Consider the following 23,667-nt stretch of genomic DNA (forward strand, 5'->3'; position numbering starts at 1 on the left):
GTCGGACATCGCGGCAATTCGGCATGGACGGAAATGATTACTTTACAGCACAATCAGGATATTGTATGCAAGTGTTTGGTATAGAGAATTACTCGAGTAGACACCGATGCATTTTAGTTTTAGTATAATATCCTCCCTGGTGTTCTATAGACGGAGAAACACGCTAAGAGTTTATGCAACATAGGCTTCTTCTCCTTGTCTGGTTGTCCAGTCCGCCATAGATGTCGAAGTGCAATCGAGATGATGGTATACTAATTCCGTGACTAGATAAGATTAGTAATCCTCATGAAAGGAAATCTTTCTTCCTAGACGTAGAAAAATGATCTAGGGAGGATTAGATGGGATAAAAAAGGTTAAAATAAGTACTGATAGGCCTATATGAATGATACAAATGGATCAACAATTTCAACGTAGCAAAGCAAAATAGTCTATAGAATATGCAAATAGGCAACGACCTCAGTGTTTACTTACAATTATTGATTCTTGTTAGCTTCGGTTGAAATTCAGACCTTATTTTATCAACCGTAGAAAATAGCTTATTGACGCTTATAAACACGGTGTCATAGCCTTGGAGACATAAAATTCGCTTTTATCAAACTGACTCTTATTAGGAGCTAGGAGTATTCATGTTGGACTACAACTTTGATTTTAGAAGATCTATGTCCTTCTCAAATACGCTCGTTCCAATTGATGGATTAATATCTTGCTCGTTAGTATTTATTTTAAAGTATGCGGTTTGTATGTGTATTTAGACCCTTTTAGCTTGTGTACTCAATAGCAAGAAAGCCCCGGAACATTGTTAACTTGTAAAGACTACGAACAAATTCATTGGCAGTTCGTCCGATAACAAGCTATAAAAGGGTACCATATCCTTTCTAATGGCAGAAAATAGTAATTTTGATCCAATACGAATGCAGATTATTGCCGACGGTATCTGCAGTTCCAATTTTAAAATGAAATGAATATGTAGGGGTAATTTGAGTGGCGACATTATTTCTGTAAAATAAGATCTGGTGATGCTGTATTATTAATTATACCTAATTAACTTAATAATCATTCAAAAGAAAATTTTCTTATCAGGTCATCATATCAAGAAGTCATGACTATGATCATGATTATTATTCATATATTATAGCAATAGGAAAGGTACTAAGCTCTACGACAGATATCGTCTCGTATAGATACCGTAAAGTTTTAGGAACTTCCTACTGTGAGATTTAACTCTACATCCTTGCTCCGCATTGGTCTACAGTTTGATATTAATCTACAATTGGATGATGTAGAATGATTGACAACATGCTCCTTTTAGCCGCAAATACATTCTATACTTATATTAAAAGTAGAGTACCGTAATTTACTTCTTTCTTTCCATCTGAATTACATCTTGTAGTCTATTTTACAATGAATAATAACCTCGCTGATCCATCGCGTTAATTACTTTACATATTCGCTTATGATTACAACTATTCTGTAAAGCCATGATAACACCTATGGACAGGAAGATTTGATGTATCCTATCGATCGACAATGATTAATATTAGTTTATTCATGGGTTCATTTTGGCCTTCCATGATCTAATTCATTATCAGTTATTCTTAGCCATCCTCGCGTTATTTAGCGTATTTCATCGTGCGCATTACAAGGCAAAACAACACGCTAGCATTGTATATATATATCTTGCGATATAAGACGCTACTTTTCTTTCTACTTAATAAAAGTAATACTAAATAGATTGGTGTTTATCCAGTTATACGAGAGATTAGGCCGATATTACGTATAGCTAGATGACGCTATAGCGATAATTAAAAATGGCAAAATAATGAGTAAAGTTGTCAACATCAAATGAAGCAATAATTTATATTGTTCCGCTAATGTATTGAATAATTTACATTTAATACTATCATTCTTAATTTAACTTGATAATAAATAATCTTTATGTTTTCTTTTGATGATAAAATACAATACAAATCAAGAGTCGTCTAGTTGTACAGCCATCGACTATTGTCTTCGTCTCTCCACTTGTAATTTTATTTTAACAGAATAACAATAAAATGACAAAGCCATTACAATATGTGTGGCATCGTTGCTAGTTTGTAAACCATCTGCGGAATGATGTTGTCATGTAGGCTGTATCCCACGCCAAGAGGAAATGGCCAAATAAATAATAATCCACTGTCTGCATTAGTGTATTAATGAATAAAAATAGAAAAAAATAAAAGATTGTCAATTAAAATACTACCATGTCTCGGTAGATCGCTTACGCGCGAAATACTTTCAATGATTTAGTAAAAATGTTCTATTTAAAATGAATATAGACTATACAATATATCAATAATTTAATGCTTTTGATTCAGGACTAATCATGATAAAAGGAATCGATTTTTACCTTTAAGATAATATAGGCTTGATTATTCGATAGTCCGTTCTGGTGGGTTGACATTTGTTTCTATATGCTTTTAAGGATGATATTCAAGGTAAACTTGAATATGATAAAATATCATGTAGGTATTAGAAGTGCTATTAAACTAACAGAATGGCTCTATTGAGTAATAATAGGATTCAATCTATTGACTTGAAGAATTTATCGGTCGAATTAACTAGTCTTAAAGGCAGATTAAAATATCATGGATCACTGATACATAGAGGTATGATGAATAAAACACTATTGAGACTTGCATGAAGCAATCCGCTATTGAGTAACAATGGAATTTAGTTTGTTCATCTGTTTACTCCGATATTCCAACGTCTAATTTATCATTTTGTAGTTAACTATTATGCAAGGCAGATAGTAATGTGATGAATCATCGATGTACAGCATATCTCGCAATAGGCAAAATTGAAATTAATTGCAAAGTCTATCCAGAAATAAGCCCTGGCCAGTTTATTAATTGGCTTGAATAATTTATCGATCCAATTGACTACCAGTCTTTACTTAAGATAGAATGTGATGTCATGAAGCGCTAAAAAGACGTTATAATGCTCACTATTAATACTGTCGGTATTGCTTAGCTCTTTCAAGTTATGATAGAACTCAATCAGAAAATACTTTACTTCAATTTTTTGTCGATTTAATTTACTATTACTCAAAGCAGATTATAATGTTATTAATCATCAATTGATGTCTTTTAATTAGCATCATTATGGTTAATAGTCAATTTCTATACGGAAATAATATAACGAACAATGCACCGAAATTAAATAGAATAAATTGCTTGTTTACAGTGGTAGAAGGAAATCAGCTGATCCTCAAATCAGTTCATTTAAATACTAGTTTGAAAGTAAGATACCGGAATAAATTAATGAACACTTATTCTAATTTCTGACACATTTAAATCTAAAATATATCGAAGGAGGTACAGAAATGAGTTTTTGGACGGATTAATGTACGTACATTAAAGGTTTTGGCGAATTAATTTCTTTGGGCAATGATTTTATATAAATACGTAATTAATTAAACCAAGCAAGACTTTTGCCGCTAATCCATAGTTAAAATGCAGACTATAACATAAATCTTGATAAAATATTTGTTAGGGTAACAGTAGTTTAATGCGATAGCATGCGGATCATAACGCTTTCAATCATCATAGAACTTGTACTATTATATCTATAGGAACTTTGTAATAGTCAGCACTAGATATTTTCCTATTTACCGACACATATTTAATTTCTTTTGCAAGTAACGTATACCAGTATAATAAAATTACGATATAGGCACGCATCCATGACTTGTTGGTCAAATCAAACGAATGTATCAAGTTGAAATAAACTTTATTTGCAACGTACAGTAGCATACTAATTATGCGACATCACTTCTCTAATAATAAGAAACGCATTCCACAACAGTTAGATTCGCATTACAATATTCAAATGTGAGATTAGTCATTGGTAACAGATTACCAAACAACGATGGCAAAGGATTTCGAAATATATAAATTTATGTGTGTATATGTACAAAGATTGCAAATACAAATATAAAATGGTTGAGCAATATGGCTATTTAAACATACAGATAGCCTAGCATTTAATTAGAAGGATGACTCTGGCAGTGAAAATCACTTTTCTGTATGTATCAATGAATAAATTTTGACGAGTAAAAAATTGGATAATATTTAAATATGTACAATTACAGTAAACGCAACTCAAAGATAGGGATTTTTCGCAACTAAGCATACTTTGTGTCATATAATAGCTATATGTATCTCTCATGAGTACCTAAAGACTGGTAGCAAAATAATTAGCAATAAGAATTACTAAGGGGTCATGTTATAAATAAACAGGTCGATTAATTAGCGTTACAAAATGAATGCTTAATAAATTAAAACTATTCTTAGATCTTCTTGGAAATATTTCGCGCCAGTGGTATAGCTCCGCCATAATTAGTCTTTTTAGGAAATTTAGAATTTAAGTTCTTCGGCGTGCCTTTTTTTCTTGAATAGGGTGAAACAGTCTTTGGTGACTGATCGAGTTTATTTCGCCTTAAAAATTCACTACTTAGAGTAACACGGTCAGCAACACTCTTTTTGTTGTATCCACGCTCTATGATGGCCGACGCAGGACGAGATTTCTTTAATTGTACAGGATCCGATTCTAAATGACGTTTATGTCTAAGTTTTATAGAAGGCAAAGATAACGTAGAAAATCAGCATAAAAGATATTGCAATAAACAATTGAATGAAATAACCTAAATAATTCAAACATTTCATGGAACATACCCTAAATCTAATATTACAGTAGGGGATCGATTATGTTGCGATGCACGAGCTACATTTGGAGTGTTACTAGAGCCAAAAATTCTAATAGTAACATGACCATAGCAAAGGAATAGATTATTGCGGATTGATAAGTACTTAACAAAATGATGTCATAAAGACAAATCTACAGAGTGCTCATTTTTATACACAAAGCGATATAGATCAAATAGTGTAAAGTAATCAACACAGCAGGCTCGTAGTTTTTAATTTTTCAAAGTGTGCCACAAATTCACTCACCTTTTATTACCACGAAGATAAGGCGATTGAACACTTTGCTCAGGCTGAGGAAAACTATTTCGGTTACAAGAAAGTCATTAAGGGAGAATACAATGATTGACATAAAGATTTTGAATAAACTGAATAGTAAAACTATACATAAGAAGACAGAAAGAAACCCATACACATTTTGTTGTAAACAAGTGAATATACGACTGATAAAGCAGTCTAATGGTAAGTAGGATAAAACGTGTGTGAAAATAGATAAAAGCCTACTTTTCTAACCTCGTTAAAATTTTTGATTTTTCTTTCTTAGAACTTTCAGTTGTTTTATTGCTACTGTTGCTTATGCAGTCAAGGAAGAATTGATTAAATCTACGTATGTGAAATGAGCAGCATTGGTATAATACATGTATACGTGTATAGCAGATCTAATGAATTTATAAGTTCTGCAAAGTTTGACTTGATAGCGTGAGCAGTGGAACTTGTGTACACGTTCTAAAAGTTGTATCAAGATAAAGTTCAGGATACGCAGACTTCAGACGTCTGTTAAGAGATATTCGCGTTGCTCGACTTAGACCCAATGGCTTACTCTTCGCTGACGACTGTCGAGAATTCTGTTGAAACGAGTTTAACAGCGTTTAGAGCCTTACTGATTACATTTACTAACTTTAATACTAGCAATTTTCCCGTTTGCAGTAAGAATATCAAATAAATAGCGAAACTATTGTAATCATTAGCAAATCTCCTGCGAATAATTTATTAAATGTTAAAATTACAACATCCACGTTGTCATAATACAGATCAAAACCAACCTTGGTTAATCTATCATTTGCAATTATGTTCATCCGTACGTGCGAAGGAGCCGATATAAAGATATCATTTAGTGAATACCGAGCGGCTTTAAGCTAAAAAATCCACAGAATGAGAGAAGCAGTCATCTCAACTGCCGTTACGTTGTAAGAATCTATGCTTGTATAGAATTATAATATAGTACTTGCGAAAGGATTCGCTCCCTGAATGTAAAGTCTCGAATAGATGAACGCGTATTGCCTACGTCATCTTTTAAGCTATGCAAGACGAGGTTCGAATCCTACATTAATATAAAGGACTTAGTGGAGCAATACTATATTCAGGTAAGGTCTGTTATATGCTGTAATAGAGTTACCTTAATGGTTTGAATGATAGCTTGCACTCTTTCCGTTCGAATCAATAAACGTGTCAAGAATCCCTTCGCTATAGCTGATACCTTATCAAACTGCGAGAGAAAATTATTCAGATTACGCTGACAACCAATAAAATATTAACACGTAAATCATTATCCGCGTCTTCACACTTTAGTTTGTAGACATAATCTACAAGTATTCAACGATTCAGTAATCTCTCTTACATACGCAAATATCTACATACGAAGAAAACTAATCTCTTACGTTGATATCATGAAGTTCCATCCAAGCCCGTATTGGAGCAATTTGCTCTTTACTAATCGTTTCGGATGAAAAATCATTTCTCATTGGCACGGTCTCAATGCTATCATCAGTATCGAATGGATCCATACTATCGTCAAATATGTATTGAGGTCTGGCAATTACAATGCGACTGGGAGAGGCCCTTTTAATTTCATATGACGACCGAATTTTAGCATCATCGACATCATCCACACTCTGAGGATTTTCAATAGGTTCAACAACTTGATCCATATTTAATCGACGTCTGCTAGGTGGTCGATCTTCACTAAATGCCTGTAACACTGTAGAATCGTCTACAGTAATTTATAACACATGTTAAAAGTTTCCGTATACTTTCCCTTGACAACTGTTGTATTTTATCGGTCAGACAATGCAATCTTTTTCAAAATATAATCTTAGCACAGTATACGTGTCTACCTGACGATGCTACGCTTTCGTTATTGTCCTCTTGTGTCGGTGAATGGTAAATATCTTTATTTGGCGGACTGTAGTTTCTTAGACTGGTAAATTGGAAATTATCAACAGTTGGCATTTTCAAAGATGTACTATCACCTGTTTCAGGAGCGCGAGTGTGATGACTACCAAGGTTCTTTACAGATAGGATTTCATCCTTGATAGCTTCTTCCTGATCGCTTGGTTGTGGTGTTTGTAATGAATGCTGACTAAACTCTTTAATTAAATCCTCAACTAGTCCGGTATCGCTACTAGAATCAGCGTTTGTCTCGTTTAATTCTGTATCGTTACTAGCTAAATGTTCCTCTTTTTTGGGTGTTGCATTATCCTTTTCAGATATTCTGAAGCTGTTATCATTTTCAATGTTACTTGAACTAGTGTTAGTCTCTAATGGAAATTCTTCGAGATAAGTTTCCGATTTTTTGTCGTTATTACTTTTTCTGCTATGATCAGCGCTGACGTGGTTAACGTTGTTTATGCTGAGTACTGCCGAATCTTGTTCAGAAGGTTGTTTTGGATTCGATTCAGATACTTGCTCTAACTTTTGACGATTTCTTTTTTTCTCCTATGGAGCAGTGGAAACAGGAATGAGAAAGATTCGGTCATAAGATTAATGATCAATTTGGTAAGATGTCATACCTCTAACACTTTCATTTTCATGTCTATATCCTGAAGTAATTGTTTATGCTTTGCTTTCTTGGCATCCTCAAGTTTCTTTTGCCGAGCAATCGCCATGGCTTTATATTTAGCAATTTCATTCTTATAATTATCATCGACCTGTGCATGATTTGGATTAAATTAATGTTTTATTAAGGAATACGAAGCAGAATCGAAATTGGGATGTTAATTTCAATCACACTGCAGAGGTAAACTACCCGCACTTTAATCAAATTTATACAAAATTTCTACGTTTAGGATCAAATACCAAGCACATCCCAAGTCCTAAAGCAACATGGTTGTTTGAATTAAGAATCACAGTCCCTTTTACTGTACACCGATTGATTAATCATCCATACAAGGAGTTATCGCTATACGTAACTATACTAAGATCAAAATTATTCAAGGACTACTAGACATTTTAGCAGGTATTTCAAATTTTTCAATAATTCGTAACAAAGATTTATTTATCTATTTTGAGGTAGTGCACTTCCTTAACCTCCTGATCGAATGAAGACTAACCATTTCAAACCATCGGAAAAGTAAACACGAGTAATACGAATATAAATATTATGCATTATAATCAATCAATCACGGTAGAGAATTTAGTTGATGCAATTCTTGTATTAATCTTTGATTCGTCTATGCGATATTACAAGTTTAAGCAGCCATACTATAGTCAATTTTTATAATTTGCTATATCTCTCTATTAGCCCTTCTTGCTGCCAATCGACGATGACTATTTTACCTTACCAATTCTCTCGGGTTGAGTCTATTGGGATTTTATTATGCAAACTGGCAGATTGATAAAGGTATTTGAGACTTGCGTGAAGCTACACTACAATAACTGCATTCTAATTTCCTAACTGTGAATCAAGCTTAAAAATTTCATTCCTTACTCTTGTCGATGTTGTTGTGTATAGAAACATGATAGGCCTTGCCTATCCTACTAGTATTTAGTCTATCATGATCATCACTGGTATACCAGTAATCATCTCGACGATCAGTTCCAATGGATGGGTAGTCATAAAACTGACGTCAGCTAATGGAGGATTACGACGGCACGATTTGATTGAATGATTCTACCGCAATTATATCCATGAGTACTATTAGGGCAATTGGTAGGCAAAATACGACACAGGACTCGTCCAGAATCAGGTCTGCTGGTCTTCTTGGATCAGGTTTAAGGTAGGATCGAATCAATTGCAAAGTGTAAACAGTACCTGAAGTGGAACTTACCCTGACTGGCAAAATAGGTCTGCCATTGATGCGAATACAAGAAGTTGGAAAATCTTCCTGAGCAGTTCTACTTTCCATTATGCTTATTTCGTCCAGTTTTCCACTCAATTTACAAAGTTAAGAACGTAAAACAGGCATTACTGTCGATTCTTAGGGTTGAATTGATTTGTTGGGCAAGATCACATTAGGCTTGCCGCCATGATGGGCATTTGCAAATTTTTGAAATCTTGATCTGGTCCTGTACGGTACGGTAACAGTCCATTGCCGTACTGTACGGTACGGTACAAACCGTACAGTACAAGATACTGTGTTATAGTCTACCGACTACAGTACGTACTGTAGGATCGCTCAGGTAAAGGCTACAAGAGACGTTGGGGACGAATGATACTTATGCGCTAGTTAAGTCATCAATGTACAGTATGGAGCTAAGCTGCAGTTGGGAATTCTCTATGGTCAATGCCGATGATCGGTACCAGTAGTACCCAGGTGCGACGTCAGTCTAAACAAGGATAAGGTACCAAATGGCTAAAAGTGATACGGGGTATAGTATGGAATACAGTGCGCATCGATGACAAGGATTTTGACAAAATTGCCAGGCCAGGCAGATTCCACTTTGGGTGATTGGAAAAATCATTTCCTCCATGCAAATATTGATTTTCTTTGAGCAATAGTTGAATAATTTGGTCGTAAATTTGGGGTTTTAGGCTCATTGAAAGTGCCTAATAAGAAGAATTAGCATTACTTTTCTTATACAACTTCTATTAGTAGAGATAGACCGCTTTAATGCGGAGTATTTCCCTGCCAATATCTCGCAATTGGCGAGAAAATCGCCATTTTAGATGCATTTGAACACGCATTGTCTATCATCCTACTACTTTGAAATCATTTTGCTCTACAGTTGAAAGAATTTAATCGACAATGTTACTTGTTCTCGTTCTATAGATATGCTATCTCTATATTATCTTACTACAAGCCGAAAATTTGTAAGAAGGAAAATTATAACTACAGTGATCAAATGAGACACTGCAGGCTTACTGCTAGGCCGATCTTCGACATCGACCGATGGCACGATTCTAAATTATTCAATTATAAAATTTAGATATACGCGTACTGTAGAGTCCTTTAATGGAGTGAAAATGCAACCTAAACCCCAATCAAATTGTTGATTTTCCAACCCGAAATGAAAAAAATCGCTATACAAACACTGTATCATCACAGAAATTTTTAACCCGAATCCTACCCTCGAATCGGGTTCGAGTCGGGCTTCCGGTTGACTTTTAAGAACACTGGCGTACAGTATATTCCTATTATTGATTACTCTAAATACCGACGATCTCCCCTAGCATCAAGAGGCTGCAATATATTGCTATATCTATATTGCTAGACATAACGGAAACCAAACTGGATTGAAAAAAAATGGACCAATTTAAAGTAAATCGATATAAACACAAATTAATTACAGCATTAGTACACAGATATTAATAATGGACAAGTACTCTGTTATCTATCAAAAACATGTAAGGCATCCTAGATAAATCATCATCAGTACATTCCTGGATAAGTTATCTAAAATGAAATATATTACGACTGCTATACTTTACTGTATAAGCACTTTTGCAGCATACCTGTATAATTCATGGATGCCTGTAATACTTAACGTATAGATTACCATTAATTCTAATTATATTTATTATGAGAACATACAGTATTACAGTATGAACTAGTAGATTATTCTACAAGATGTTGCTGTTGCTCGTGTTGTTAATCCATCTATGTCGGTCTATCACAATTTTGAATATAAATTAGCAGCATAACTTATTAAAACTCAGCATACTCTCTGTTTCGTATACTGTACGTGGATTCGGTCTTCTTGTCCGTTTCATTTTAATAGATTGATACTCACGACCAATAACTATCTCAACATCCAATTGATCGAACTTGACATCGAAATAAATATTATTAAACGTAAATTAAAGCTTAAATTTCCATCTTCCATCTTGAGCATCCTTTTACTGAATAGGATATTGCAATACTGCATATTGCATACTATAATTAATCTTTTACAATAGGAACAATGCTTAATAGGATGCCTTCCCACTCCAAAATTAACGAAAACTTGATATATTAATCAAACTACGCAAATAGATTTTCAAGAACGAAAATGAAATATATCCGATTGCAGTGTACTAATCTACACAACTCAAGGAGCATTGCACTACTTGGTTTATACTGCTCTCGCAAACTCGGGATTAAAATATTAAAAAGATGTATGAAAAATAAATCGTTGACAATGCCGCCAATTAGTCCGTCAATTCTACAATTTTAAAATCGCCATCTTGATATTTTTTCTATATGGCTCGTTTGAATAAATATCTTATTGCACGGATTAGCTTAGTTTTGATATTATCATAGAGAGAATAGACATAATTGCATGGTTGCGTAGCTGGAGTTAATTTATTGGATAAATGATTCTCGAATTACATAGGAAAATCGATCGATGTAGATATTAGTAATATAGCGGAATAATTATAGAATCTACCATATAGTTTTCTTACATCACTACGCAGGAGTTAAATATGCTAGCAGTCCTATAGGTTTGCTATCTATGACAGATAATATTATAATTTACCTTTGTACGTATCGAAATAGCCACCAAATACTAAATTTTATCGATGAACAGAGCTAATAGCAATTGATCTATTTATTTGAAATCATTTATGATGGATCAGAATGACTATAACTGACTTACTATAAAGCTCATTATAATTGATATCTACGTATGCTCTATTAATTAAGGCATCTTTTCACAAAGAGTTATAGTATTTTATGAATTCATGTATTTCAACTAATTTTCAATAAATTATCAAATTAGACCTGCTATGGAGCTCTACGGAATAGATGTCTATGAAAGATGATCTACTTCCAGCAACTGTTACTACTGTTTATATCTAAATGGCTTATGTTTATCGAATTTGTGGATAATCAGAACTAAAGAATGACTTCTCTCTATTTACTTGAAACTAATCTATTTCAATCAGAATTTACCAAATTAGTTCTGCTATAGCATTGGCTAGAGCTGACATTGATGACAACGAAGGACTTTAATACTTATTGAGCTTATTTGTATCGGTTATCCATTAAATTATTAATGTTATGCTTTGGAGCTTTGATTTACAACAGAATCTAATATACGAGTACTATTGATAATCTAAAAACTAAAATTGAAAGATTGATTTACAAGCCCATATAACGGTGTACATAAGAAGGAGCTAAAGCTGGGCTGATGTAAAGTAATTGGATTAATAAATAGGTGGGGCAGTACTGCCTAACCACCAACTGGTAATCGATCCATCCGCGCCAGAACAAGAGAAATCTTTTGTACATTTATTATAGCTACCAAATAGATTAGCTGTTGCTGGTGCTCCAGGTGGATAATCGCTTACTCCACATGCTGTTACTTTAGCTGGTTCTGACACGAGGAGTAGATCATGCTTATCACAGTATGATTTGCTTTCATCAACGCTCATATGCAAATGGATATCATTACGACTAAATACTGGAATTGATTTAGCGCTAAAAGAAGCTCCAAAGACGTTTCCGCTAACGCTTAAGCAATTGTCGGAAGCTAATGTTAGCCAAGCACTTTCGAAAAATAAACGTTTACTATTTTGATCAAGGGTGCCCTTGATATAGTCATGGCCAACCGACGATGATTGGAATTGATTTGGATTAATAACTACATTGCAAGAAGACATGAACATCGTCGATTTCGAAGCAAGATATTCCATACGGGCTTTGGATAAACGATATAAATCAAGAGGAAATACAGATGAAGACGTATCTTCGTTAACAGCTGTGTCAATTGCAAAGCTGGCTGCAATTTTAGAATGAAGTGAATTGGTCTTATTGAATGATTCAATTAAAGTATAGATATCCAGTCCATCGTAATAGCACAAGACGTTATATGGCTGATCGTTAACATCATAGACTGTCTTCTGAGCAACTTTGCTTCCTGCTTGGGGGAAATCAACGCAGGATCTGGCTTTAAAAGTTGCAGCGTTAACACACTAAAAAGTCATAATGGTAAGCATAATTAAAGCGAATGTTGGTGGTCGTAAAAATAGTTCACATAAAATATTAATAAAATTTTGAATTTAGTATAGAGTAAATGCTAGTCTTTTGATGCTACTAGCAGATATTCACTAAATTAGTAATACTTAACAAATGCTATCGTAACCAATCTGATAGCAATATTATGTGCTAAACCTTAGAGATTCCTTTATTCAATTACAATTTTTAATTAATAATATATGCTAATATCCTTTCCATCGTCTTGGTTTAATAAAAATAGCAAACAAGTCAGGTTTAACCTTGTTTTGACTATAGATATTCCGACAGTAATATTTATACTAGCTAATAAAGGAAAAAATTATCTAATTTATTCAAATACTATGTAGTAATATCTATTAAAAAAATGTTGCTTAAAAAGAGATCAACCGCGGGACTTTAGTGCCCAAGCTATTTCCTGTGTAAGGTAATGGAAGTATACGCATATAAGTAGAAATATCGGTAAAAATATACGCTGATTAAAATCTGTCAGTAGTTGAAATATTTTGCATTAGATCTATATTGCAAAGCAGTTTGATTCTATTCGCTAGCAATCTTTTTCTATGGGAACAAATTAAAAGTTCTAAATTACAGTATTTTCATCCACTGTTTAAATTACACGAGTGATAAAAGATTTCAAGTGAAAAATTGTACTAAAAGAACGATACGTTATCAATGATTGAGATCTACTACAAGATATCTCAAAGGATAGCTGAAAAGTAATGGATTAGCATAGTTAATGATCGAGAATTGAAATCAAGGATAAAAAAATTGTAATAATAAACTTACACTGCATAAGAAAAGAGTCAAGAAGATGTTAGTAGCTAATTTGATCATGTTAGATTCAAATTCTTGGAATAAGATTTCAGGTAAGTTGATGGATAGTTGAGAATTTATGTACAAGGAATCAATGGATTGATGATACCTCAAATCAAAATTCTAATGATACTTTACTGGTAATTTGTGCTGCAGAAATAATTTAAAAAGAGGTTGGATTGCACTTTTGTAGTAATTTCGAACTCTATACAAATTAAACACAATCCATAATGAATGATATCGTCCAACATTATCATGACATCTAACCCTGGCCTTATGTTGACAATTACAATTTCATTTATTATTAACATTGTCTAGCGTGACGAGATCAAAAAATATCCTAATATACTGTAAATAAATAAAATCTCGATCTATTTTAGTTACGTTATTTATCTAGCCTATTCAATCGGTACTGATTACATTGCATCAGATATAGAGGAGTCCATTTAATGTCGCTTACAAATTTTTTCCATAAACTGATTGCTTTTTTCATAAATTTGTGCAATTAATTCCAATTTAAAGAGTCAATTTATATGCAAGAGGAAATGGATTATCGATTTAAATAAATAAATAAGACATTAATGTCATTGATTTATTAGCTAATCCGCAGTATAATTCAATTTAGGTCATCATTATTTCACAATGACAGGATACAAGTGGATACATGATTGCATAAAGGCAATTAATTTTTAAACTAAATAGATTAACAAGTAAATATGCGGTAGGTACATATACTATATAAATTTTTACGTATATCTAACGCATTGTTTAATTTTGTTACTAAGCTGTCTCAGGAGAATTTGGAGCTAGATTATATTCGTAATATGTGCATGAAATAGACTTAATAATCTAAGACCGATAATCTTTTAAGCACTAAATTTAATATTGAGATCATCATAATTCTTATACGGTAGCTAACAGGCTAATTCTTAGTAAAGAGTTTCTTTAACGAGCTAATACCTATTCTATCTTTTTGTACGTTTAATATTTATTAAACTATAATGATAGTAAGGCGTTTTTTTGCCATGAATAAGCAGAATCTTTTATGTTATAATTTGATTTTAGAATAGAGCTGGAAGCAATAATTGTTACAGGTGGAAACTTGAACCATCAGTAAAACTAACAAATCCGATCAGACTGAGTATTTAGTATCCAAAATCCAGACAATGTGTTGACGAGAGTGAGCTCAGTCGATCCTTGGATGAATAGCAAACATTCCCTTCCTTAAACTCCTACTTAGTCTTATCTATTTTCGAGTATTATCTTATTTCCTCTCACTGAGATGTATGAATGAGAAACAATCATAAAAATGAAATAATCAACAATTCTAAGAATTTTAGAATACATCCAACAATAAAATTGGCAGTAGTACATTAAACTTGATTACTTTATTAAATTTGCAGTAGATAATTTCTATAATAAACTCTCTGTTAGAATTAGAGTAACAGCTGGAGAGCTGAATTGTTGTATGTGAATCTAGTTTGCGCAGGTGTTGCATTGATTTATCCTTATAACATCCAACTAAACAGGCTCAATCAGATTTGTATCATTGACATTTGCTATAATTATTAGCAAATATTTATAATCATATAATTATCTATACGAATAGATACCCATAATTCTTTAGTTGTACTTCTCCTTAAAGGTAGATCAATTAAGGTCTATTCATTAGCTTGTAAATATCAAAAATATCTATTGGATTTCCTTAGCCTACAAGCGAAATAAGTCTGGATTTGATAGATCCAGGTGAAGTTCTTATCCTTATTTGAATAATTTTGACATTTACAAGGGATTTTACTATAAATGACTTCAGCTATTTTCCTATAGAAAAAGCATTAGAAATGCTGTAAGCTAACTTCTCAGCTATACTTGAAGCCATTCTATGATATTATTTTTGAAGCCAACGTCGAGATAATTTCAAGATAAAGATGTGTTGCAAAACAAATATTTGCTGAAAGCTTAGAGATACAGATGGTACAGTATTTGATAAAAATTATCTTTTCATGAAACAAATGCAGATTAACATGGTCAACAGCTTTGGCCGATGATTTTTACATTTAATTGTGGCCTTAAAGTAAATGAGAAACGTTGATGCAAATCATTTCATTTATTGCTAGCTATATGAGGAATATGCTTGCTTAACTGCCGTGAAAGTATTAATATTCATAAAATTATTTCAAAGTAACCAGGTTATTTGAATTTACTTAGATGTTGCAGATGCTAATAATTGATTGGAATTGAAAAGAATTACATCATTATCGTTGTATATAATCTAGCAGAAGCCGCTTTAATTAAACTACAGTAATCCTGTTAGTGCTATTTGAATTTTATCAATGATAATTTAATTGAGTAAGAATTTCACTTAGAATTCATTATAGGATCAAATTTGTAACATAGAAGCCAAAATTTAATTATTTTTCTCATAAACTTTTTGACTGCATTTTAAAGTAGTCGTGTAAACAAGAAGATATCCATTGCTCTATCTGGAGGTATTGCAAATACTCAAATCAGGATTAAGTAATATTTTTGGTGAGCAATAGTTATGAAAGAACTAGTACAGCTAGTTAATTCACCTTATTTAAGAAATTCTCTATCGAAGCCTTTGCCACTTCTTATAGTTCAGTATAGACATGGAGAGCTTAATGATTGATCTGGTTTAAATTTAAAAATATCGCTCAGAACAGGAATTTTATTGATGGTATCAAGATCAGTGAAATTTCTATTTTGAGCATACATTCGCTTATACATAAGATGACTTGCAATAAAGATTACAGAGGTAGATATTGGCTAATGTTAAGCAACAGTGCATCCAAATAATTTACTTGTGCCTCAAGTTCTGGCTGTCGATATCTAAAAGCTATAATTTAATTGTCTTTAATTACTTTAACGATAAAATTTATAAAATAAATAGTAATAGCTTGTTTTTTATCTAATTTCGTCAACATGAATTTCATTCTAGCTTTTTTGTATGGGTTATTAGCATGCATAGCAATGTATCTTATAACATATCTGATACCCTACTGAACAACGTAACAACGATGGGTAGAAAAGTCATAAACGAAATTGAATGGCAATTAATTATGAGATAGAAGCAATCTGATAGTAAACGGAGACTATTTTGTATTATTTTATTCGCTGACGATTTAGAAGTAGTATGTTATAAGTAAAATTAATTTATTGGGTTCCTAAGATAATTGGAGTGTTAGTTTAATGTCTTTTATCTGCAAATGGATATGCTAGCATATCTAAGTATTTGCTGCTATGCACGTAAGTGTAGCTGATGGAAATGGTGTGTAGTATATCACCTCTGTAAATAATTCTTACGGAACTAGCAAATTCTTCTCTTAACTATTATCATACAAGCGTAAACTATAGTTCAGTATGGCCTAGAACCTTGGTAAAATAGTATCAGTACAAAACTTGTAGAGTTATGTAACAGCTAATTTCCATATGCCATTTATGTTTAATAACGAGAGTTTATCTACCACGATTGATTCTTAATAGCTAATCAATTTTGAAGTAAATACAATTTTGATTAAATATGTAAAAGTTATGAGATAGAAAGCTTTAAAATGCCAGAGTCTTGACTAACACAAAATTTCATCAATTTACAAACTTAACTTAGAATTTATTTAATGTTATACTACATACGGGTTTCCTTATCGTTACTACAGTATCAGTATTAGGGGGGGGGCATGATGGATTAAAGTTACGATAAACCGAATAAAAACCAAAAAATTATTAACAGTAGCTAATTCATACGTTTTATTCGAAGTGTTATAATCCTAATACGAATTCAAAGTTAACTCTTAAGAATACCAAAGCGAAAGCCACAATATGTAAAAATGATCAACCAATCACAAAAATTCAAAGAATAGCATGAATAGGCAAATGTTTGCTAATAATTTGAATGAAACTGAAATTTTTCATGTTTAGTATTTGTAAATTTTGATTTTTTCTCATGCTATGGCCGGAAAATACTGCTCTGATTTCAGCTATTTTTCAATTCCGGTTATTAGCCCAGATAGTTTACTCATTTATTTTAGCTAATTGAATTATTGAACCGGATATGATCTTTACATATGCACGTTTTATGTTATCTTTCATTTCTCAAGCAATTAATAATGACTTGATGACATCTGTTAACAAGATTTTTTGTATTCTCTTTTTCTTATGGCTTCATCTTAGTAATATGAGAAAAATAATCAATTTCTTCAAAATGAATATTGGGTGTGTTACAACAAAGCTGCGAAATTAATTCCTAAATCCAATTTAACTACAACAATGAGAATATGATCTTAAAAACTTTAGTTCACTTCCAGGTTAATCATCCATCCTACAAAATTAACCTTATTATGAGATTGCACTCAGTAAAATTGTAAAAAATTCAATTTTTAATCATCATGATGAGTAGTTTTAATTATTAATTTTACATGCTGACAGGTATGTATTCATCGTCCCGTAAAATTAGTAATGGGCAACAGATGGTAGTATCTCTTTGGTTGGATGAATTATAGAACTTCGGTCTTGCTCACAATTTATCCTCTTCTACCTTTAAATCATTGCTGACTTAGATATATTCCCGTACGATACTATGGCAATTTATCAAGTTGACCAATATTAATCTCTAACTACACTTTTAATGTCAGATGGGTTGGGCTTAAATCCGAACTAGGTTAATCTTGGCAATCTAGAACTATAGCTGAAGTAATACTACTTATGTTTGTATTTAGGGCGTATGGTGGAGCCGGGCAAATTATGTTACATTATGAGATTATTATCTCCTAACTATCAGTTCCATGTGTTTAATTCCAATAATGAAGATTTAAAGTACTGTCAACGTAGAGTCAGTTATTACAAGCGTGACCTATTACCATAATTTATTGTTGATGATGATAGTGGCTTATCCTTGAATGTTAAGTCATTAATTACTAGTTTGGTCTTCCCCTTTCAATTCTATAAAATATTATCAGTCACCATATCCTAATTAAATCTCATTAGGAAATGATCGTGAATAATCGTGACTCCGCTGTTAAAAAATTTACAATTGTTGTCATATCAGAATTATCTATATAGCTCACGAGAACTAGACCATTGATCCGTTGCTTTTATCTATGATAAAGTCACGCGAATAGATTTGTATTATTTAGTCTAACATTAATCCCGTTCCTGGTATATGGCTCTCTCTAATTCACAATTACGACAAATATTTTTAGAATTACTTTTGATTTTGTGCCTGTTGTTTATATCCTTTCAGAATCATTTATAGATAGGTTGATGATATAAAGTGCCTTCTCATTATGCACGTGAACTCCCTATAACTTCAAAATCTACCTCCGCTTTGGCTATATCACGCGAGTTCTTGCAAAGTAAATTATATCAAATTGATGTTTGTTCTTGACCTTTTCTTTTTCGTTCTACTTTGACTCAACTGATTTGATACTATGGCTAAATAAGTATTCTATGGGTCTAAAATAGCAGCAGCTCTAAATTTCTACTTTTCCTAGTTTTCTTGTTCATTATTCATGGCATAGAGATGCGGCTACATAACATAATTAAGATGTGAAAGAAGTAGCTTTTATATTGCAAATATAACAAGATACCGATCTAATCTTCTATGGTGTATCCGGATATGCCCTACTTTAAATTAAGTTTGAAACGCAGCTGTTGCAAAGGCTATTAAAACTGGGCAAGTCTGATAGTGTTATATAACTATGTACATAAGTAGTTTAACTTAAACATTGGGTACTTGAGAGGATAAAATATGAAACAACACTAGTTTAATCATGGTGCATCTTTTTTCTGCCATAAGTTAGTAACTTATCCCTCTTCTATCGCTTTTAGTTAGTTTTTATACGCTGTTCAGTAGCAGACTAAGTTTGAAATAAATTATTACTATCATATCACTAAAATTACTTCTAATACACCTTTAGCGTTTCGTTGAGTAAGAGTATATTCTACTCAATAAATAATATTAGCGGAATATGATTCAATAATATCATTGAAGCGTAAAAAATTTGAGAATAGAATTACGGAACTACCTTAATTAAAAAATCGGATGAAATGCTAGACCTTTTGCTTCTACTCTATAATCTATATTGATTTTAGTACTGGCTGATAAAATGCAATTGGCGTGAGCAAGCTGACCGATATAGATCGAGGATACAATATTGTGTATATATAAATATAGAAATACAGTAACAGCATTTTCTAATATCTTTAATGAAACTAATCGAATTTCTAGTTACATCAATAGCATTTATATCATAGTAGAGGAGCTTATTAGGTTGCAACGTGTCAAGATTATGTTGTTTCACTCGAAAGTAATAAAGTAAAGGGAATTCTATGTTCTTATTTCTCAATCTTCTACATTTCTTAAAAATTTTGACAATGTGCTACAGAACCGTAGTGCATTGAATTACCGTAGGTAGTCTAGGATACATCAGCAAGCAGTTGAGGAAACTGAAGAAGGTACAAGTGGTTCTTTAGATTTAGATAGAATTCAAATTTTAAGAATCTTGTTCTTAGCATTAGGAAATAAGCCGATCATATCTAGAACTCAAATTTCCCACGCTCATGGACTTATGATAAGATTGGATCATATTCAGTTAATTATAGTTATCAGATCTCCTCAGGATCTGAGGTATACGCCCATATTTCCGCCGTGTTTAGTTGCCTACAGCGATTTAATGGAACGCTGAGAAATTCGAACCCGTTGGAAGTTATAAGCCCTTTTTAACGGTTTAAAGTTTTATTTACGTAGTAAATCACACATTTGCACAGTATTGCTTTCTTATCAATACTATGGGATGATTGAATTAACTATGTATCTTTTAAAGTTGATGATATTGAAATCTATATCATGAGTCTATTGAGAAGTCATTGCTATGCTATACCCATGGCTATTAATAAAATAAAATAATCTAAATGGGTAGAATGAATTGAAATGATAGTCTTATTTTTCTACTTCAGAAGTTACGATAATTACTATAATAAATATCAGTAAATAAATAGTAACTAAAGCTAAACGCTAGAATAGGTCTTTATAGCATGGATTTTCGTTGAAAATGATAATAATTTAATCGTTTTTTAAAGAAGCACAATCTAGACTAATAGAAGCAGAATAATTAAAACTAATAGAATATAACAGTATTATTCTAGTTCCTACATCATTTACCAATACTAGTCAGATCAAATTAAATCATCTAACTATGGCATCGCAACGATACCAACTAGTTTTAACGATATCTTCTAATAAAATGACCGTCAAGGCTATTAATATTATGACATTAAACAGCAAATAGTTGCTCTTATAGGCATTCATGAAGACAAATTTAAGTCTAGCAGCAACTTTATTCCATTTAAGTCATAATTTAATTCAATAATCATTTATTTAGCTGGTTCCAGGCATAGGTGCACCAAGCCACCATGTGGTAATAGAATTATCATTTTTAGCGCAAGCAAATTGCGATGTGCATTTGTTATAGGAACCAAAGACATTGACTGATGCAGGTGCATTAGGTGGATAATCTCGAACACCACACTGTGCCGAATCAACTGGATTAGTGATGAAATTGAAGTTATGCTTGCCGCACAAATCTGTCGATTCGTCGATGCTAGAATGGAAATGGACATTTGATTTGCTGTAAAATGGTATTGATTTATCGTCAAAGTATTCTCCAAATAGCATACCACGAACAGTCATGCAATTATTAATACCATTATGAACAAATGCTGTATCAAAGAGTAGCTTTCGACTATCAGCATTGAGAGAACTGATAATATAATCAGTACCTACTGATAGAGGATTAAAGGTGTTGTTTGGATTTGTTATAACATCACAAGAAGACCAAATAAATGTTGATCGATCTGCTAAATATTTCATACGGTCTTTAGATAATCGATATAAGTCGATAGGGAATGCCTTATTATCGGCAACATCTTGATTAACGGGATTATCAACAGAAAAACTGGCGGCTATATTGGCATCTAATGAATTGGTCTTATTAAAAGACTCAATCATAGTATAGACATCAACTCCTTGATATACGCATAAGACGTTGTAGGGTTGATCATTGCCATCATAAATGACTCTTCGTACGACTGGTGTTCCTTTCGCTGAGAAATCAGCACAACTTCTTTTTAAAGGTTGTGCGGCACCATCGACCTAAAATAGTATAAATCGAAATTTAAAGATCAAGTAAATATCATCAGATTGCGCTTTTTTTATCGTACTGAATTATACGAATAAAATATATAGAATAAAATCATCGTTGTGACATTTATAGACGCTAAGCTTAGTCAAATGCAACAAATAGTCCGATATTAAGATCTTTTGCAATTTGCGATGTTGTAATCCTTGTATAATGACATAGAGTTATAATATAATTGTAAGGTATCTGAATTTGACAACTAGGTTTTATTGAATATTTAATACTTTTAATTTAAGGTCGATCACTTATAAATTAATGGTTCACGAATTTTTTTTTCTGAAGGCTGTTGTATTCAATTTATCGAGTAAAAATTGAACTTTAAAACAATTATGGTAAAACATTGCCCTAAAAGTTCCCTAATGATTCGTAAATATGTCGAAAAATTGAGATACGAGTATAATTGATATTGCAGTACATAGCAATAATTTTTACACTTTTATTAAACATCAGCTGGCAAATTGCATAGAAAATTAAAATAGTCTAATCAGGTGATTGTAAGAGCAACTGTTAAACTTGACTCTAATTGAACGGAATTTATCACACTTGATTTGATTTGAAAATTTTTCTTGCAGGAAAAACATCGGTATAACGTATCACTGAACTGTAACCACTATATACCATGATAAGTTATTAATCTCAGTATAAAAGGTTAATAGTTCTTAATCGGTATACGCTCCAGATATTCAGGACTTGATATTTTCTAATAAGTATTTAGGTGTTTATTGCAAGATAGTGTACGAAACAACGGCTCTCTGTAATATTTCATTTGCTAATTTGAGTTATTGATCCTAACTAGAACAAATAGACTCCATTCAAGTCTGATGAGCTAAGTTACAAAATTATACGCCAAACTGTTCAAAATCGACTGTCTCATTTATTTAAAGTAACTATTTAATGTTCTAAAAGTATCAAAATTTAGAAATGGTATTTATTAATATATCATTGTACACTCTATTTTCTTTCCTGTTACCTACAGGCTATTTAAATGTTTACATTGCTTTTAAGGATCGAATTTAAGCGAATAAATCGGATTTTAAGTGTTCTAGTTCTAATTAATATTATCATTCCATCTTAAAATAGAATTTTAAATTGCAATATCAATGTTATAAAGCTCTATAATATCCTAGGTATCGTTTCTGAATTAAATATGCTTTTTCCAAAATTATTTTAAAATACATGAATCGAATTTTCTTACATTGGAGAAGAATATAATCAGGCAGATGATCGCGGTCGTTAAGTATTTCTGCATTTCTACAGCCGATACCAATTAGCTGTAACCAGTAAGTGCAACTAATGATAGTTTTTTCTAATGCTCTACTAGTCTATATTATCACAACTGAACAGCTTGCTTCCAGCAGTTAGCTTTTATATTACAGTAGAATACGCGTATGTTTATCTATAAAAATTTCAATCAATGACTAAATTATTGTTATAATGAAAAGGCACCACATCTGGAAAGCGAGCACTCAATATAGTACATAGATAGATATTATATCGAGACTTATTTCCTTCCTTTATTAAATTAGGTAAACGCATTAGCAGACGACTAAATATAATAACATTGAAAGTTAATCATTTTATCTATTCGTATATTTACAGTCCCATAATTTAATATTGACCTTGATATAAACCTATCAAAGCATGGGTAAACCCATCCCGTCTACGATTATTCACGCTAAATTGTATATAGGAAAATAAAAGATTGGACAACATATGGTGTCTAGATTTCCTTTGGGTTTCTTTTTA

At 32.3% G+C, this 23,667-nt stretch overlaps 3 protein-coding genes across 3 annotated transcripts; all 3 read right to left on the reverse strand.

The window, feature by feature from the left end:
- Nucleotides 1-4,327: 4,327 nt before the first annotated feature.
- On the reverse strand, nucleotides 4,328-8,863 carry TRIADDRAFT_53952 (uncharacterized protein; the record flags this gene model as incomplete). The annotated part of the gene is made up of 11 exons (XM_002110162.1): nucleotides 4,328-4,604; nucleotides 4,713-4,793; nucleotides 4,989-5,042; nucleotides 5,253-5,342; nucleotides 5,505-5,584; nucleotides 5,783-5,875; nucleotides 6,136-6,225; nucleotides 6,398-6,729; nucleotides 6,854-7,454; nucleotides 7,529-7,666; nucleotides 8,786-8,863. The coding sequence occupies 11 exons, from the start codon at nucleotides 8,861-8,863 to the stop codon at nucleotides 4,328-4,330; spliced, it is 1,914 nt and encodes a 637-aa protein (XP_002110198.1).
- A 3,221-nt stretch (nucleotides 8,864-12,084) lies between these two features.
- On the reverse strand, nucleotides 12,085-13,729 carry TRIADDRAFT_53953 (uncharacterized protein; the record flags this gene model as incomplete). The annotated part of the gene is made up of 2 exons (XM_002110163.1): nucleotides 12,085-12,852; nucleotides 13,682-13,729. 2 exons carry the CDS (start codon nucleotides 13,727-13,729, stop codon nucleotides 12,085-12,087), a joined length of 816 nt encoding a protein of 271 aa, XP_002110199.1.
- A 7,372-nt stretch (nucleotides 13,730-21,101) lies between these two features.
- On the reverse strand, nucleotides 21,102-23,221 carry TRIADDRAFT_63702 (uncharacterized protein; the record flags this gene model as incomplete). Its single annotated transcript, XM_002110164.1, has 2 exons — nucleotides 23,117-23,221; nucleotides 21,102-21,875 (listed from the first exon to the last, which is right to left on the reverse strand). Exons 1-2 carry the CDS (start codon nucleotides 23,168-23,170, stop codon nucleotides 21,102-21,104), a joined length of 828 nt encoding a protein of 275 aa, XP_002110200.1. The 5' UTR covers nucleotides 23,171-23,221.
- Between the last annotated feature and the right edge of the window lie 446 nt (nucleotides 23,222-23,667).

The sequence above is a fragment of the Trichoplax adhaerens genome, genomic scaffold, assembly GCF_000150275.1.
Source record: "Trichoplax adhaerens TRIADscaffold_2 genomic scaffold, whole genome shotgun sequence".
Classification (NCBI taxonomy): Eukaryota; Metazoa; Placozoa; class Uniplacotomia; order Trichoplacea; family Trichoplacidae; genus Trichoplax; species Trichoplax adhaerens.